The 20,140-nt window shown below is 37.8% G+C and overlaps 1 protein-coding gene across 1 annotated transcript in view; it reads left to right on the top strand.

The window, feature by feature from the left end:
- CD44 (CD44 molecule (Indian blood group)) overlaps window positions 1-18,591 on the top strand; it is a 51,188-nt gene extending 32,597 nt beyond the window's left edge. The window contains exons 11-18 of the mRNA XM_053980840.1: window positions 3,215-3,391; window positions 4,912-5,073; window positions 6,218-6,418; window positions 7,629-7,862; window positions 8,742-8,927; window positions 11,729-11,851; window positions 13,100-13,178; window positions 15,197-18,591. Coding sequence (XP_053836815.1) covers window positions 3,215-3,391; window positions 4,912-5,073; window positions 6,218-6,418; window positions 7,629-7,862; window positions 8,742-8,927; window positions 11,729-11,851; window positions 13,100-13,178; window positions 15,197-15,413 — 1,379 coding nt within the window. The 3' untranslated portion in view covers window positions 15,414-18,591. The remainder of the gene's footprint in view (window positions 1-3,214; window positions 3,392-4,911; window positions 5,074-6,217; window positions 6,419-7,628; window positions 7,863-8,741; window positions 8,928-11,728; window positions 11,852-13,099; window positions 13,179-15,196) is intronic.
- Window positions 18,592-20,140: the final 1,549 nt, after the last annotated feature.

Raw genomic sequence — 20,140 nt, 5'->3', positions numbered from 1 at the left:
ATCTTTCATTCTATTATTTTTTTTACGTATTAAAATAATTCTAGTTTATGTTATATATAACCTACATCTATTCCATAGCAGACTTCCTTTCTGTGGAAGATGCTCAGGCACAATTTGGAAAGGCCAAACCCAAAGTCCCTTTTTCACTGGTAATTGTCAATAAAACAGTCTCACATTTTATACCTTCTGCACACTTCCCATTCAGTCTTCTAACATCATCTTATTGTTTTGTGACCTCAGATGTCTTGGCATCATCCAGTATTATAACTAAGATGTTTTAATACATAGCCTTATTTTCCTCATATGTATAGTCTCATAGTGATCATCCAAGAACTCTTTTTTTAATTCAAAAGCCATCCACAGATGAAATAACTTTGTCTGAAAACCAGAAAAACACCACATAGGAAGGTCAAAGGTAAATGCTATCTGTCACTGAAGTACACAAACTGCTACTTGGCCTTATGACCAGGGAATGGCCCCAGCCCTGGGGATTTTTTTTAGCATAGATGTTGCTGTTAATGACTACACTCTAATGCTTTTACTTATACAAAGATATTTATCTGTTCCATTTCTGTAATTTTATTTAACTTAAGAACATCTTAATGTGTCTGTTGTCTGTGCTCTTATTTAATCAGCAGTCGCTGTTCATAAGCCTTTTATTTTTTTTAAGATAGTGCAGTATTTGCATTCTTTTCAGCAGTGGTTTCCATTTTTAGTAGAAAATGCAAGATCAGGAATTCATCTTGCTTTGGGACTTCTTATATTTCTTCCTATGCTTTAGATAGTTTTGGTGTTTATTTATCTTTGAGACTCTGCATTGGTAACTTGTCCCACAGCTGTACTGCATTCCATACCTTTGACAGCCTAGTGGTGTCTGCATGATTCATGGGTGAAAGTGTATTCAGTCTCTGGACACAGACTCTTATAGAAGTTCTGTTTTATCTTTTTAATTGTATGATAACTTTCTTGACTTGACTTGACTATTGTCTTCCTGGTGCTTCTCAAGGTGCTGTCATTTTTTTGCTGACCATAGCTTTTTTGCTCAGTTGTGGATATTCTAACATGGTACTTCTTGAGTACTTAGCAAGCATGTTTTACATGTATTGAGATATCTGCCATATTCATTAGCTCCAGCATTACTCTTAAAACATTAGTTTAAATTTATACAACTGCTCTAATGGTTTTGCATTGCTTCTACTGTACATTATTCTTCTGCTGCCTGTTTTTCCCATTTTTCTTGGGAAAATTTGCATCTGTCAAATGCAAAGAAAAGATCAACTGGTTTGATGTGAAGGGATTTGATAAGAAGAGTAAAGAGACTACAGCTAAGCTATGCAAGAAGTTCTGTTTTCCATCACCTTTATGGCACATATGAACAGTAGATTTATTTAGAGCATAGTCAGCATTGAATCCTCCATTGTCCCAACAGCTGTGGACTCACAACATGAAACACTTCTGGAAATCACCACACAAGACCATTGGAGCCCCACCTTTACAGATTAAAAGGAGCAGTATTCTAGCTCTGCTAGCAGGGGTAAAGCAATCAAGTATTTCAGATGATACTCAGATGTCTGATATAATTCCACTGAATTATATGTATGACACTTGGGGTGCAGCTGTTTGTAATTCCCATGCCATTAGCCACAGTTCATCTGTTCAGTGTAATACCTTTACACTATTTGTACTAGAGCCCTCAAAGCTGGCATCTGTAACATTCATCTGTCATTTCATGTCTATCTTATGTATCTAAAGTTAATTTCTTGCCACTTTTCCTCATCTCTCTGGTATTTTAAAATTTGAACTGCCAAATAGTAGTGTGCAATAAAACTGAGCAGACTGTAACTTTTGGTGAGAAAAAAAAAAATCCCTTTTTCCACTTAAAATTTCTATTGTAAAATCTGAAGACAAAAGAAAAAAAAAAAGGAGCTAGTGTTTCCAGTACATAAATTGTCCTACAAATGATAATATATTACCTCCAGATGAACATGAACATTTTGCTACCAGTGTTAGTGCCAATAGCCAACCAAGATACCAAAACATTCAATTCTAAAATCTTCTGTAGGTAAAAGCTTACAGAATGCATTCTCAAGCTATTTTTTCTGTATCTTTCTGGTTCTGAGATTGTTTTGAACAGCAGTTTATACAATTGGCATTAGAACAGGTTCTGTAATCACACAGAAATGGTTTTTGTGATAACTTTCTTTTAGTGGTGAAGTATTGTTAGATCAGTTGTATTCATACATTGATTAATATTGCCTCTCTTTTTGTAAGACAATATATATGTATTAGGTTTAATTTAAAAATAATGAGCTACATTTACATGAGTGCTGTCTTTACAAATATTTCATTGCCTGAATGTGAAGATAAATATTCCTCCTGTTTTTCTCTTCTTGGGAAATAGCATAGTTTCTCTCTCTGGTAACTTATGACATATGTAACACATCCAGCATGCTCTGATTAAGGACCTTAGCTTTACTTTTATATACTACTTATGGAAATGTTTGATACTCAAGGCAATTATATTTCCAGTTAAGTTCTTATGCTCATCTTAGGTTTCTTGGTGTATCTTTTCCAAACCTTCGTTAGAACATTGCTTATGGTGGTGGTACTTCAGCTGATTTCTGATTGCATCTTCTGCTGTGTAAACAACAGCAAGATAAAGAGTAAGCAATGAATTAATTCTATTTGTAAGAGCTTTAATTATTATTGAGTTCAAAATAAGTATGCTTATCTACTTATATGAACCTACTTATTTAATTCATCCAATCTCAGAAGAAATTACAAATTCCTTAGGGCCAGCTTTGTAATTGTGCAATTGAGATAACTGAGAAGTGAAGGTTCATCAGTGTTTTACTTCAAAAACCCAGAATACACAAACTCAGCAGTTAAGTTTGTATTAATAAATATGAAGTAGAGATGCTAGCTGTTGTTTCTATGAGCTCTTCTGGTTCATGGATATCTTTTATCTTGCACTGGTCATTGGGATCCTTTCTAGTGTACTTAAATCTTCTGCTGCTCCTGGTGATGCTTTTGTGTGATAGGGTTTCCAAAGGACTTCTGTTTTCTTTCATCTTTCATTTCATGTGAAATTCAACAACAAGAAAAAGCCAAAATGCAAAAGCCAAACGCCGTTGTTATGTAGACCATGATGATAAGGAAAATATGATGATGTTGAGTATTTTGATTATTATTGATTCAATCACAATCTTACCAGCACTAGTTACAAGTGAAAATGAAAAACATCAAGGACAAACCCAACATCCACGATTACACAGCGTTCATTCTGGAGGGATCAGTCAAGAACAAAATCCTGCAAATACCACTGGCAGTATTGAACAACATGAATTTACTACTGCAGGTGGAAATTATTTTGGAAAGGAAACTTCTACAGGTAATATTACAGGTCATATTTTAGTAAATTTTCAGGGTTTTCTAAAGATTTTGTTTTACTAACATTTTTGCATTCTGAGGCAGTAACACAGGTTCTGTGAACAAACCTTAGCAATTTTGATGGTTTTATTTTTTTAATGACTCTATTCTTCAGATGTTTCCCAGATGTTTCTCTTCTATTTGTCTTGCATGTCAAGACCTTTAGTAGGTTAATTCTGTAATTGTCTCCTATGTTTTGTGTTGTGTGTCATGCAGTCACAAACTGTCTACCAGGGTTTTGTCTACAGGAAACAGAGAAGGTTTAAATGGAAAAAATAAGGTGTGCTGCACTTTTCACTCCTTTGGGAGCTGTGTTCACTTCCCTGTTGCAAGCCATTATTGGACGTGGTATTTTTTTTTTTCCCAGTTTTTGTTAATGGCAGTTATAGCAAAAAAAAAAAAATTATCTAAAGTGTCTACTCATTCCACTTTTGAACTATGGCAAGATGATACTGGTGATGAAGGGAAGAAAACAAAGCATAATGTAGAATAAGAGAGTTCTCATTTTCATTGGTTGAATCAATTGAAACATGAAAGATCAAATTATACTGTGAAGGTGGTAACTGAAAAATGATATATTTCAATTTCTGTTCCTGTGAGCATACCAAACTTACGAATTAATGATGATGTGCTGTACTAAGCACTGCCAACAGTGAATGCACCGCAGTCATCATCTGCTCTCGTGGCTTATCAAATACAGGTCTCTGATAATCTGTTATACTACACTACTGCAGCAATATATATTGGCCTAATTGCAATTAAAATTGTAACACACTGTGGCAAATTTGCTTTTTTTCCTCCCCTTATTGGGTTGAAGGGGTTAAAAAGGTTTATGCTTTTAACACAATTTGGGTACTCTTTTGCTACAGGTTAGCTGACAAGAATAGTGTTTTTCTAAATAAGTACAAGATCAGATACTCTCTAGCTGAATGCTCTCTTATTCATTGTGTGCACCATTCATGAATCTGAACCATGACCTACCACTACCCTTTGTCACACCTCTTTGTCTGTTTTCCTGGAGATGCTGCAATTAATGAAACAGTGAAACTTTGAGGGGAAAAAAATGGATATAGTCAACACACTCAAATTATGTGATTAAAATCTTACTGATGGGTCATATCCTTGCAGTTATTTATGTCTTTGAGATTTTTAATTCTGCATCCGTGAATTTTGGTTTAATATTCAACAATACAAAGTTGACAGAAAGATTCAGAGAAATACTTTTGAAAAACAGTAAGACACCTTGATTCTGAAAAGCATATGCTCAGATTGAGGAAGGAGTTGGTCCTACTGATGACAGTAGGCAGCTTCTCTAAATATAAACCAGGATGAGAAGCAAGTCTACTTTACTTCTCTTTGCCATTAAATGTAGTAGACATGTGAGCAAGACCTGTCAGAGAGACAAGAACTAAAGAGGAGCATAATGTGAGAAATGGATCTTTATATACTGAGTTCATAATTGCTTCACCATCATCATAACAGCTATGGTCCCCAGCCATGGGGCCAAACAGAACGACTCAGCGCAAGAGCCATTGGTGTATCCAGGCTGGGATGAGAGAGAGGATTATGCCACACAGCGTGCTGTAACAGATAGACTTATTCCTTCCAGAGAGAGCAATCATGAAAGAGAGTCTTCCACTACAGGTACTAGTAGTAATGTCTGCTATGTATGTTGCATCACTTCTGTCTCTCAGATGGCCTCTCCTGGAAGGATATTGCAAGAACTTGTAGACAGGAGTAATTACTGATCTCTTAAAATAATCTCATAAACTGTAGAGTTATTAATTTTCTCTGCACCCTGTCTGGATGGTGGTGAAATGGAAGATTTAAATTTTAGCTCCTTTTAAAACATTTGTTCTTTACTTGCCAACACTACTTAGAGGGCTTTTCATTCCTTAGTGAAGCATGGCTGTGAAATTGCATCCAGCTCATTATATAAGTTATATTATTTGGTGCTGCCAGACTGACTTTATCATGAAGTCAGATCCATGCTTATGTATATTTTTACCTCAAGAGGTTAATCCATTCATTTTGTGAATATTCACCTGAAGAAAGAGTGTTCTTTTCATAGATTTTATTGAAATCCCTCTGGGTCTTTCATAGAATGATGAGAGGCAGGAATCTATAAAACTGGCATGACACAGCATAATGATGCATTCTCATATAACACAGTATTTATAACATCAAAATAATGTTCTAAAAACATGGTGTGATCTCTTCTTCTGGAGGTCTCCCCTCTCCATCTGCCACTGGAATCTGTGTATTTTGCCAACATCTCACTCCAACATGCTGAGCTTAAATGTGGAGCTTAAGGGTCTCTCAGAAGCCAGTGACAGTGTGGAGGAAGAAGCAGAGGCCTTCATGTCTTCTTGACTGTCAGTATTTCAGTATTGATGCCTGTAATGTGAAACACACTGTAACAGCAAGTGACAGTGCCAAGGAAGCTGAGACTCTGTAGGCAGCCTGGGATGCAGGTCAGGGAATCCTTCTGACTTCTGCCTCTGTGTATTTCCCTGGGTCCACTGCCCTTGGGAGTCTTGTTAATTAAGTAAAAAAGCAGGCGAGAACAGCAAATGGATATGTCTTACCAGAACTGAGAGAGAGCACTGATGATGTACACAAGGCCTCACTTCTCTGCCCTTTTTGTGGAGAGAAAAGAGTAACAGTGCTTTAAGGGGAACAGGAGGCTTGAATGGGATGGTAATGGGAAGGGCACAGCAGCACACACATGGAATTCACAGCTATTAAATAATCTGTGTTTAAATCATCTGTTATTAAACCATCATAGCAGCTGTTGCCTCTCCTGATGGTGCCCACCAGAAAGAGCCAACTCAACCACTTCTGGCTTGGGATGATGAATCAGAAATGAACACTGTAGGCATCACAAATCCCACAGATGCCCCTGGGGATGAAGATCTCCACAGGACCACAGCCACTATGATCAAAGATGGTAATGACTCTCCTCTGATGGGTTCCAGTAAAAATAATGGTTTGTACTCATTTCTCATGTCTAGTGTGAAATGAGACATTATTTCTTCTGAAACTGACTTCTTTCCGTGTCTTTCTCATCTTCAAATTGTGCATTCTTGTTGTGAAATTGCAGTGCAAATGCTTTTATAATTTTGTTGCATGTGAATATCCCAACAGGAATTCCTGTCTGTTTAAGGATATTTTTTTTCCTGTGTGCCCTGTTATGTCTCCCGACTTTGCTCAGGTGTATTTTTAACTGAGAAAACAGTTGCTTTTGGAGGTGGCTGGTAGTGTAAATGTTTGTTTTTCATGTCTGATCGTTCCTGGTCTTAATATTTCAATATATTCTCTTAATACTGTAAAATTTGAAATAATTTATTGGAGTTTGTTCATGTAGTTCTGCAAGGGTCTAACTTAAATTCCCAAACTCTGCATGTTATCCATTTAAAATTATCCTCATTCAAAATACTGCTTTTTTATTTAATACAATAAGGTATTTTTTTATCACACTGTAGTTGTTTGGAACTTCTTGCATCTTTTCTTCCTGCATTTTCTAGAAAAGACATTCTAAGGAAAAGTTTGCTGTTATCCTTTTGCTTTTCTTCCTCAAAATCCATTTTTGTATGGATTATTTAATCCTCAGCATTTAGGATTTGACAGAGAGCTCTGAAAACTAAAAATTGTGTGGATTATAAATACAATTTGTAGCTTAAAAATCTTGTGTTCTCTATCATCTGCTCATGTTTTCTAAATATGAATGAGATTCTGCAAAGTTTCCCAGTTCACTGCTTTCAAGCTTTATGAAGTTTGACAGGTCAGTTGCAAATATGAAAACCCAAGTATGATTTTGCAGTTTGTTCATATGTTATTAATTAAGTCATTCTAATCTGATTCCTGTGTAACAACAGGAATTGTTATACTCATTCTGAAAATAATATTGCTGTTTTCTCACTTCTAAACAGTGTTCACTAGGTATTTTCAAAAACAGTATTTTAGGCTGCATTGTGAATATTAGTGAAGGAAGAGACAAGCCAAAAAGAGCGTGTCATTTGCAGAGGATATTCTTTGCTTGTGGCTTTGTTTTGTTTTGTTTTGTTTTTCTTCTCACTGCATAGTCTACATAGGCAAATAAATTAAAAAGGCAGAGTGTACTAAAAATAAAGAGGGACTAATATGTAAGGTGCATTTTTAAAATGTTTTTGAAGTTAACTTGGCCATCATCACAACAGTCACAGCCTCCACTGACATTCTGGCACCAGAAGATATAACCCAGGGAGCATGGGCACCTCACCTTGCGGTAACAGCTGCTTCGTCTCCTGAGGGTGCCCACCACAAAGACACAACTCAAACACCTCTGCTTTTGGATGATGAACTGGGGCAGGGCACGGAAGGCATCACAAATCCCACGGATATGCCCAGAGATGAAGTCCTCCACGGGACCACAGCCAGTGTGACCAAAACTGGTAATGACTCTCTTCTGATGGGTACCAGCAAGAATAATAGATCATACTCATTTCTCATGTCTGGTGTGAAATGAGACATTATCTCTGCTGAAGATGACTCCTTGCACTAGCTTTCTCATCCTGGGGAATCTTCATTCTTAGTGTGGACTTGCAGTGAAAAATCTGTCATAGGATCTGTGAACAAGGCATAAGGGACTCCTTGCTGGTGCACTTAGTGGTTTCTGAGCTTTGCTGAAGCATATTTTTGGGTGATCTCCCAAATGTTCTGTGAGACATGCACTTTTGGTGATTCTGAATCTCCAGCCTCATCTTCCTTTCTTGTGCATCAGTGGGATCAGGCTGGATGTGCTTTGGCACCCTGACTGGTGTGGTGGAGGTGCTCTGGCAGGTTAATCAGATGACTTGGTCCTGCAACTCAGCAGCAGCACCATCACTGGGCAGTGGTGTTCCAGTGGTGAGGGCAGTGCATTCATAGAAGAATTACATCCCTTAAATTCTGCCATCAGTTTCTTACTTCTCTTCCCCTGTGTATTGCCAGGCAAGACCGACAGAGGTGAGGCCGCTCACTCCTGAGTTACAGGGTCAGGTTGTTACTGCTAAAGTCTCTTCTTCTAAAGGTCTCCCCTTTCCATCTGTCACTGGGATCTGTATATGTCGCCAGCATCTTGCTCCAAAATGCTGAGCATAGATGTGGAGATTAAGGGTCTCTCAGAAGCCAGTGACAGTGTGGAAGAAGAAGGAGACACCTTCATGTCCTCTCTCCTCCTTCTGTGCTTTGCATGAGGAAGGTGAAGGTGCTTTCTGGCTTGCTGTAGCCCAGGAAATGATATGGGTGGTGTTTTTTGTGAGTGCTCCCTGATCATGCCACCATCATGGCAGTCGTAGAATCCGTGGATGATGCTGACCAAGAGAAAGCAACCAAGGAGCCACTGGCACTTGGCACTGCACCTGGAAGGGAAGGTGAACCAGCAAACACCACAGATGGTTTCCATGTCCATGGGATACCTGGAGTTTTTTCAGACATTGAGGACCGTTCTATTCCCTTGCAGACTCCTCTTACTACCAGTAAGAATAATGAATTATAACCATTTTCATTTATCCATCAGTAAGTTATTGTGGACAATGGCTATTGTCCAAAAATATGTACTAAGCATAATTGTAAATGGTTGTCATATTATGATTTCCTTTTTGGGTTTTGTTACTGGTTTTAACCTGCTGATAAGATGTCATGAATGGTATGTCTTTCTAGTAAAAGCATTAGCTAAAGGCAGAAAATAGTATTTTGCAAATAAGCTTTTCTTATATTCTGTTATCAGCATGTGGTAACACAACTATTGAAATGAAGAAGTGCAAACTTTCTGCTCATGATAGTATTTTGTTTTCCTTTTTTTTTTCTGGGCACGAATGATAGCTATGTAACCCTTAACTATCCGTCACTTTTTCCCCATTTGTTACCTTCTAAATTAGCTGAATACGTACAAAAGAAAGGTAATTCTCTGTGACACCATTTTTTCCCTAGCTATATGTGCTGTTGGCATTTTTCCAGTGATTAATTGCAGCTGTTACTGGGCTGTAACTGACATTTCATTTGTGAACAGCCTTGTTTTTCAAAGAGTTATTCTTCTGATGAAGTTAGTGCAGTTAACAGTGTTTGCTTATTATACTACATGCCTTTGGTACTTTTTTATGTGTGGTCACATGCTAATAATATGGGAAATGAAGGGACTTTTCCTTATTCCCAAATGTAGTTTCCATACAAATAACCATGCTAACAGTAAATTCAGCTAATCCAAACACTGTTTTCATGCACTTTCTTGGAAGTTAGTGGAACCATTCCAGAGTAGAATTTCGCCAATGCTCTGTGGACATTCATTGTGTATAAACAAGATTATGCACCTATATTTTTACAGCATTATACAAAAAACACTTGAAAGCTAATTCTTTTAATAATTCATTAGAATTAATTAATATATTGTGAGGTAGAACTTGGGCTAATTATTTTTTCAAGAATTTTGTATAAACCAGTAAATTCAACTTTAACAAAATTGCCTGGTTATAGTATTTTGACATAGGCATAACACTATAAACGCAAAATACGTATTTGTCAGAATTTTATCGGAAAGCTAAATCTGTTTTAAATAATGTTTTCCTACTAAAACTGTTTTTTTACATTTCACAGGCCCTATTCACTTAATTCACTTAAGCTGCCTTTTTAATTTTATGTGCAGACATTACACACTATGAAAAAATGTTTGCTACCTTTCTGTTTTAAGCACATAAAACCTGTAAGAACTGTTTTGAATCTTTTCCAGTGGGAATATCTTTCTCAGTGGGAATATTATCAGTACCCTGGCAAAAGGCTCAGAAAGCCATTTTCTGTGGACTCTTCCTTTTTTCATTTACCTTCTCTTGGTGCGTTTTAAGAACACAGTATACAGGAATTACTAAGGCACTACCATTGTCATTAAAAAGCTTATTGAAGGGTTCTTTCGTTTGTAATGTTGCCCAGTGTACATGAAATGGAATGGAAGAGATTCAGGAATGTATTGGTAAAGGCCCTCTCTGATCAAATGAATGGTTTGATGTACTGTTCCACTTTTTTCCACTTGCTTTTTTTTTCTACATGAATGTTTAAGCTGTGGTCAGACATCACTCTAAGTGTCCAGGTGTCCACAGAATAAAAAGTCAGTCCACTGAAGAGAAAAAAAATAATTGCCCATAAAGAAAAAAAAGTCTAGTATTTTACCAAAATGAAATCTTGAGATCGTTTGAGGTTCAGTCCCTGCCACTTGCAAGCAGCTCCCCAGAGCCAGAACAGCAGGGAACATGGCTGACCCTTGGTGCTTCTTCTCAGTGCTCAGGGGAGCAGCAAATGTAGCAGGTTTCTGAGCACACAAATTTTAATAAATGTCTGAATGCCTTTCTATGGGGTTTTGTGGAGAAAAAGCTCTGGCATTTTTCAAAGATGATACAAAGCACTTTAAAAAAAATCTGCTGAGATGTAGTATAGACAAGTTAGTAGGTCCCTCTTGGTCAGCTTTCTTTGCTGCTAGATCAAGACTCTTCATTGTTGAATTTGTACTCTGTCCTTTGTTGTGAGATAGCACCAAACAACACGCCAGTCAATAAGTTTCTTGTTAATAAAAATAATAAAAACATCTGGAAAACTCATGAACTGCTTGCTGGCTGTGCTTCACAGAGGGAATAAAACATGCTTCTCAGTTTTGCATTTGCCAGCTGTTACTAGGAAATGAGATCAGAAATACTGGACAGAAATTAGTTGTGTGTTAAAGAAAAATAACTTTACAGCTGATTAGAGTTAGAGTTTAATTTCTTAGAGTCTGGAAGAATTCAGAGAGATGGAGATCTATAATATATTTTTTGTAGTGATAATGAAGCAGTATTCCCAAATGAAATTACTGTATATATATAGTCTGCTGGTAATTTTAGACTTGGGATACCCTTATGGTAATAGCGTGGGCCAGGAATGTAATGCCTAAAAGTTTAAGTAGTATGGCCAGCTTAGAAAATATAAGAGACTTATTTAAGATCTAATACCATCTTGGAACCAAATGACCCAACTGATTAAAAAGGACAAGAGGATCCACATCTAAGTTTGCAGAAAACAATTTTTTCTATTAGGAAAAAAATACCATGAGTTTTGCTTCTCAAAATATTAAAGCTACCCATAGTTCAGATGAGTGTCATGCTTATAGTCTATGTGATAGTTTTCAGTATAAACACTCATTAACTGCTTCAGCATGGACTTTCCAGAGTATGATTTTTACATTGTTCCAGTCTTAAGTTGCTGTTAAATATCCATCAAGCATGTTTGGCCTAATGGATGGGATTTTTTTATTCTTTAGGCTGTACCTCTAGTGTTTATAGTAACCAAGGACCACACAAGGGACATTATGAATCCACTACTTCCCCTGGAGAGACCGCCACAACAAAAATAGATTCACAATCAAGGTCGGCCCGTGTACCAGGTGGGTCAAATGTTTTAAAAATCCAAGGACAGAATTGTCTTCATATGAACTGAAGTAAGATATGAAAATGAACGTCTAATGCAGCTGTTCAGCCTTTGTTCTGAATCAGATAATATGAAGCATTTCACAAGTAGTCTGAAAGACGAAGCGTGATGTAACTCATATTTTTCAGCAATATTAAGATGAGAGAAACCATGCATTTGGGGAATGGGATTAAGATTCAATTAACTTTTATAAACTGAAATTAAATCAGGCAAAACTCAGTAAATTTATATGCATAGTATCATATCCATGAGAATGTTCAGCAAAAATAACATCTGAGACAAGTTCTCCAGAAGAGAGCATGCAGACTAAAACAGAATAAAAAGAAGCCAACACCATGATACAGCTGCAAAAGAATGCAAATATATTCTGGAACTTATTAGTGGTAAAGTCATTTTTTAAACAGAGAAAGTAATTATCCCACCGTACTTAGGCCAAGCAAGTCCAGAGCTGAAACTCTGTGTTCAGTTCAAGGCATTGCATTAGTCACATGGAGAAAAAAATGGAGAAGAGCACACAGAAAATTTTGGGAAGTTAACCTTTGAAGCACCTGTTGAAGAACTCATCATTTGCAGGGAAAACTGAAGGGAGATATAAGAAGAACATGCTATGAAAAGAATGCCTATCAGTTTTTCACCATGGAGTACTAATAATTAACTAATTAGAAGAGTAATTTGTTGCGAATTAAATGTACAAGTCTTGTTAAACAAGGAACGGTTGTTTCAAACAAAGAAAATACAGGCCATAGCTCTGGGGAGAGGACCCCCATCTGTAATGGTAGCAGAGCTATAATGGTAGTAGAGAGTAGGCTACTGGGAAGGTTGTGAAACCTGCTTTACTAAAAATGTGCTAAAACTCATCCTGCTTCTGTGCCTGAGATTGTAGGTGTGTCATGCTAAGCCTTTTCTTTTGCCATTGGAGTAAATCAGTGAAACAGCTCCTCTTCACCTATGCCCACCAAAGTGCTTGCAGGTGACAACAGTGATGGGGTGTTTAATCTGAGCTGGCCTGTGTATAGCTGAGTGATGAAAATATGTTTGCTTTCCACGGAAAGACTTCGTACACCAAACATTCATGGAAGCTAGGAAAAGAGTGTGACAGCTTAAAGGAAGTAGAAGAGATGGTGTTTCTGCAGTTCTGTGAAATTGCAAAACCTCATTAGATACATTCACACGCTCTCTTCCCCTCCCTCCTCTGTCCCTACAGATTGGCTGATCATCGTTGCTGCTCTCGTGGTGCTTGCATTGATCCTTGCAGTGTGCGTTGCTGTTAACAGTCGCAGAAGGTAAGGCCACCCCTTTACATTTCCAAAACACATTGCCTTACTTTTTTCTTCCTTGAGAGTCTCCAAAGCTTTCTCAAAGAGCAGAGTAGCAAACCACAGGAAAGAGCATCCTCTGCAGAGCTCAGTAGCTTGTAGTGTGGGGGCCCAGGTCACCATGTCCTGCACAGGTGCCTTCACACTCACCTGGAACCACTCACATGAAGTCAGCACCTATATGAACTGTTTAGTCTTTCAAATAGAAACTGTGTGTAGATCACAGAAAATCAATTACACTCTCTTCATTAGTTATTAATGGAAAAATTGTGTTCACAGAGAGTGAAATTATCAGATGAATATAGAGAGTAACAACCACAGGATGAGCCAGGAATAATCCTCCACCATTAAAGCGTTGTCTGTGTGTAGTGTGAAGGGCTGTCTTAGACCATCAAAGCAATCCTGTGAAAACCTGTTACTCTGTTTCTTCTGAACAGGTGCCAGTATCACAGCTGGCAGTCACAAGCATATATGCTAACATTGCTCTCAGAGCTCTCAGTAGCTTTACGTACTCCATTTTACAGATGAGGAAGCTGAGGATGAAAAGTAATGCACTGATCTGTGCAAAGTTAGCTGGGAAATTGGAAAAACCCTAGCCTGAAGGATGGGCTATAATATTCTTACCTCTTTCTTTCCTCTGGGACCTGTTCTGAGGTTACTCCCCAATTGTCTTCAACAGCTTTTTGCTACTTGAATGTTAAAATTGAGCTTTTTAACAGAGTAATTATTTGCAACTTGAATGTTGGATTTTAACTCCTTTTTTATCAGAATGACCATATAATATGTGGAGATTTTTGTGCAGGAAGCAGTGAGCACATTTTTTCCTAGACTGTTGGTTGCAGAACACTCTGAGCTGCTCTTTAAGAGGCTGTGGAGCTCCACAGCTCCTTGCTGGCGTCTTTTGGAATTTTATGGCCGCAGAGCAGGAAATCATTCCCAAGGGTGTGTGTAGCATTAGCAGAGTGAACTGAGCTACTTCAGATAAAATAACCCTCATCTATGAGTCAGTAGGCATGAAAAAAATAGTATTTCAGAAGCATAATAGTAAAATTAAACAGCCAGATCAGCCCTTCGGGAAAAAATATGCTTCATTTAAGAAGAAAGTACTTAAAAGTCCAACTTCACAGACACATTGTCCCTCTTAGGCATGCTGGGCTCTTCATATTCAATTTACACAAGGCTGTTAGAAGACAAGTAGGATAATCCAGCACTGTGTAGCCAGAGAGTCATCTAAACAGTAAATCTGACAGCTGTGCAAGTAGTGCTCTTTTACTACACTGAAGGATACCCAGTCCACGATAACCATCAGCTTTGGACTGGTGACTCTTTAAAAGATTGTATGTATGCGTGTGTTTTAATTCAGAGCTACATATAAGGTTTATTGGGCAGCCCTGCAGTGAGTGTAACTTTAAAAGCACAGTACCTGTTTCCTACCTGAACATCCCAAGGAGCTCTGCTGCAGACAGCAGCAAGAGTACTTCTCTGTATTTCCTTACTGTTGGTTGGCTTCTAAGTTTGACATGCTAAGACAAAGAAAAAAACAGTTGTCTTGTTTAATGAGGTGAGAGCTTGATCCAGATTTTCTGCTTGCTTAAGAATTTGTGCATTTTCAAAGCTGTGGTCCCAAACCTGGATTTTGAAGGTGTCCTCATAGTGGGGCTATTTACAAAGTTCATAAATGTGGATAAATTCAAATGATAGAAAAAAAATTTCTAGCCTTCAGTAATGAATGTTATTGCTACATGTAGTAACAGTAAATACAAATTAAATAAGTGAGCTCCTGATAAATTTTGTTCATATAATGGTGGATGCCTTCAAAAATAAAATATGCAGTTTGGAGAAACTTTATGCTTTGTATGGTGCAAGTCTGTACTGGCAGGCAGACAAGTTTAATTTCCAATCACCTTTTCCTAAATATTGACCTTCAGTTTTTTATTATTTTTGTTAGACTCTATTTATAATATTTTATTTTTATTTCTTTCTAGATGTGGGCAGAAGAAAAAGCTAGTGATTAACAATGGCAAAGGGGCAGTGGAGGACAGGAAGACAAGTGAATTAAATGGAGATATCAGCAAATCACAAGAAATGGTGCACTTGGTTCATAAAGAGCAGTCAAATGACCGAACACAAGCATGTGATGAATTCCTGACTGTTAATGAAACACAAAATCATCACGAGTTGGACATGAAGACTGGAGTGTAATGGTACCACACTGCCAAGCAGATCAGGGCTGGGGAAACCAAAATCATGTGGAACTTGAACAGGAATTCACAGATGCACTGTGCTACTGATGTCTTTTGAACATAAGCCTAAGTTCTATTTCTTTTAGTCACTTTGCAATGATATCTGAGTTTAAAAATTGACATGTGCTTTCTGAAATACACCCCCAAGAGCTGCAAAATGCTTTCAGTTCCCAGTCCCTTCACAGAGGACTCTCACTGTGTCCTGGATGTTAGGAGGCATACAAGTTTACATCATTATTCCTCAAATGGAAGGTCTTCACTGTGTGGAGCTAATGAAGTATCCAGACACTCCATCTTACAGATATTTAAAGTATTAAACATGCCATGGTACAGAAGTAAGTGAGGAAAAATGTCAAGAGTAAAAAAATCAAATTTAAACCCAAAAGGCATCTTCTACAATGTCTGCAACAGCAGAATCCTTCAGAAATGCCTTCCAGCCAGGAATAGCAGTGGGTACATTCAGAATCTGCCAGTATAAACAAAAAGTGACATTTTATAATTATGTGTGGCTTGGTCTGCAACGAGGGAAACCCAGAAGGATGAAATTTATTTATCTTTATTTTTAAATATCTATGGACATACAGCAAGTCTTCTCTGGAGGGGTAATAAAGGCATGAAAACATGAGCTGAAACATAATAAACTTCTATTCTTTATTATCCTAGCAACCTGTACAATTATCCTTCAGTTTTTGAAGTGTTCATTGCTCTTCTCCCTGCCTCATTCATTGGTCTAAGTTTGTGCATGTTTTTAATGAGCCTGTTAGTTAAGATAATGAATAAAACAAAATGACCCCAGCTCTATCACATATGCACAAATCAAGCAATTGAGATCACTAGGGAAGCTGACAGTATTTTACTCCTGAAAATAGGTCTCTATATTCTGCTCCATTTTACTAAGGAGATGCTGAGCCTATTAAATTTTTCCCCCTATAACTATTATATTATATGAGATTGCTGATATTTTAAAAGTTGCTTTTCTATGATCTCCCTCATTTCCTCTGAATTCTATTTCATGTACATTTTTTCCATCAGCTTTTTTAAAACACCAAAAAGAAATATTGCTTGTTTTTTGGTACCAGAAGTTCAATTTCTACAGAAAAGATCAAAGCAAATGAAAGGAAACTCTTCCCAGCCATGTAATATAGAGTAGCTGAGCTGCATTGTTACCTGCTTTTGTTACGTCCTTTTGTGTCTGTTATGTAAAGTATTTGTATTAAGCTATGATGCTGTGCATTATATTGCTATGAATTGTCAGGAAAAAAATTATTTACTACCAGTGGTCTGTGCCATTTTTAAGAAAGCTTATTGGAATGGAGGGAGAATTGTAACTTCTAATTGGACTCCCTCCAGGAAATGAAGGGAAAAATCTTGGTCTGTGTCAGCTGTGGGATGTGGATGGTCTGTAGCAGGGCTGTTCAGGAGTTCTGTTCACTGACCATAGCCCCTGTCTTTGAAACTGTTCTGCTAAAGTATGTTATATTGTGTTCTCCATCTGAAGCAGTTCGGAGGATGAATATTCAGGTGGCTAAATACTGACTTTAGCTAGCACTGATCTTAACCAGAACATAAAGCACAAGACTATTGATTATATTTCTGAGTCACAGCCCTTGAGCAGTTTCCCATGTGCTTCATGGAAATGCTCAAGTGCCTGATATCTGCTGGCAGATCTCCTCAGGGCAATTTACATCTGGGCCAAAAGTCCCAAGACAAGGTGATGTTTTAAAATACACATAGGACGTTTTCTGACTTCATGCAAGTCAGGTATTTCATCTGTGAACAGTGCATTGATTTTTGTTTAATGTTTTTAAGTACACTTTTCTATTTGTCATTGGAAATCAAAATGATCTGCTGAAGGCTGTGTTTAAACTGCGGTTATGTACTCATTCCACAAAGTATGGCAATCTAGAGAAAGAATGAAAATCTTTAAATCCTAACTGAATATCAGTCTCAGTGAGAAGGACATATTTCACTGTCTTGGAGGCTAAACTTCTCTTTTAAAAAACCAAAAAATTGGTGGCACATTATTCATCTTCCTGTTCAGATGTTGAATGAAGAAATCCGCAAACTTCTTCACAATTTATCTTATAGTCAGTTGCTATAAAATCACAGGCAACACTGGTTGGGTTCTTTGTATATTTTTAAATGAGAGCTGCTCAAGAGGCAATGCCATTATTTTATATATGCTGATTCTTTTTAGATTATGTCCTGTGACTTATGTGTAATTGTTTCATTATAGTTTCAAAACTAGATGGCCATTTCATATGTATAATACAGTACATATTTTTATTAATCTTGCTTTTATTATGAGGGGTTGTTTGTTGTGTGTATGTATTTTTATATAGAGAACTTGATATATTTGCATATTTATTTAACAGATTAATCAGAATTAAAGAAAATGCCATCTCTAAATTGTAACTAGAAATAATATTGCTAAAACCACATTGGACTTTAAAATAAGCTTCCAAAATAAACCTGATTCCACACTGAGGTGAAATGTAAGTCCAGCTGTTAGTGGGAGAGAAATCTTCAGCTGGATAGTCATGTTGAGTGCTGTGATCATTTTTTTCTGCTTGCAAATTCCAAGCCAGGCTGAGGTGAATGCTGTGTGACCTTGTCTGCTCCGCTGGCCTCCCACAGGCTCCACCGATGCTCAGGGAGTTAGTGATGAGTTCAGCTTTACCCCAGAAGCAGACAATAGCTACAAGTTGGTTCAGTTTAAGATCAACCCAGTAAGATCTTGACAACCATTCCTGGCTCATTGAAGCAACATTTGAAGAGTGCAGCACCCAGCAAGATCCAGCCCTTCCTTCTGGGTGCTGACAGACAAATCAGCTGTGACTGACAAATCTCACTGTGTCTTGGTCTATCCTTGCTTGGTGCCTAAGAAGAATGAGGATCTCTCCTAAAAATGCTAAGGAGCCTGTGATCAGCTTCTGTTATTCCTTTGTCTTGAAAAGTTTCAAATAAATGTGATCCAGACTAGTGGAATACTGTCTAAAGCAGCAAGCATATTTAAGAGAGTCTCTGTATGTTTTATGGGAATGTGATGTTTTCATGAAGTAATGCAGGCTGATTGTTTCATCTGTATTTTCTTGAAGTTCTGAAAATGAATACTTGATTAAAGCAGAGAAAGGATGTGCAGCTGTCATGTCTACCTTTGTGGATGTGAAACCCTTTCCACAATACCAGTTCCAAAATTGTGCTTTTGCAGTTTTTCACATGATAGGGATGTTTTTTGTGTGTCCCTTGTCAACAACAACAGCCTCTGTACTAATTAGTTTGAATTTTGCCTGCAATATTTTTAGGAGACAATTGCCAAGTGTCTCTTTAGCACATAACATTCTGGTTAGGGCTGGTCCTAATTATTCTTTCTGTAGAGGAAGGAAAGAAATCCTCTGACAACTGTGTTCTGCCTCTGCATACAAAGACGCCAGGGTATTTTGTAAGTCAGCAGTTAATGGGTTTATTTTAAGCTATATTAGGCCATTAGACAATAATTATTTCTTAAGCTTTATTAAACCATTTAAGGGTCTAGTGCCTCTGAGTCTTTGCAAGAGCACTGGTTAGTAAAATACCAGCCCTTTTGGTAACCACAGGTTCTGACTACTTCTTCTCTGTGGAGGGGAAAAGGACAAAAGGTAGCAGGAAAAGGCTGTTCCTTGGGGTGCGGTTCCAGATGTTTGTGAGTGGGTGACAAAATTCCTGTTCTTTAAGGGTGGAAAAAATTGTGCAAAGGTGTTTTGGGCATGAATCTGGGGGATTCAAGATGGGGAGAGCACAATTTCTGGGAAAGGATGTAAAGGGAGAGTGAAATTTCTGTACTACAACTGGGAAAGTACCTTCAACACCCCCAGCACTCCGGCATTTGAATGTTTCACAACTCTGAATAGGAAAAAAGAGCCTTGTCCTGTGAACCTCCCCCACCTCCAAGTCATCCTCTACATCCACCACCTCATTTGCAAACTGAGTTTGAATTTTCCCCTGGTAGCTTATTTCTCACTGTTGCTATGCCCTGCTGCATGTGGCAACCCCCATGTTGGGGGCAAGCAGCTGTGGCAGTGAGGAGAGGCAAATTTAGGCAAGATGAGTAACAGTGTGTTTTGCACATCACAGAGACTGAACTTTTTGTCTTCTCTTTTTCACCCCTTTGGAGTAAGGTTAGTAAAGGCAAGATTTCAAAAACATTTCTGAGAGGGTCTGATTAGATTTTTATTTATGCCTTAACATACACTAAACATGAGGTGAAAAATTACTACAGGGACTGTACATGTGCTGAAAGCCCTAACATATGCCAGGTGTCAAGGATGCCTGGGAAAAAATGCCTGGGAAATGGAGCTGCGGGAGCAGCCTTGGCAGATGAAAGCGGTGACTCTCTCCATCTCCCTTTTTCTCTCTCTGGTCTCTTTTCTATCCCACTCTGGTCAGAACCATATCCTTTCTCTTTCAATAAATGGTTCTTGGATATTTGCTGCTTTTGGGCATTATTTTCATCCAAGAAATCTATCAAAATGAATCCTCCCTGATTCCCCTTACAGTGGGACAGGACAATTTGCCTTCTGCTTATCTTCCTGTTTTGAAAGTGCAAGACAGATCTCCACATTGGTCAAATGAGCTACTGCATAGTGGTTTTTAAAAGTTAAAACTGTAGAAGAGAATCCACCATCAAAGCAGCTCTCCTGACCTCAA

Source organism: Vidua macroura, chromosome 6 (genome assembly GCF_024509145.1).
Source record: "Vidua macroura isolate BioBank_ID:100142 chromosome 6, ASM2450914v1, whole genome shotgun sequence".
NCBI classification, from domain to species: Eukaryota; Metazoa; Chordata; class Aves; order Passeriformes; family Viduidae; genus Vidua; species Vidua macroura.
The sequence above is the reverse complement of the archived record's forward strand: the minus strand, read 5'-3'. Positions and strand labels throughout refer to the sequence as shown.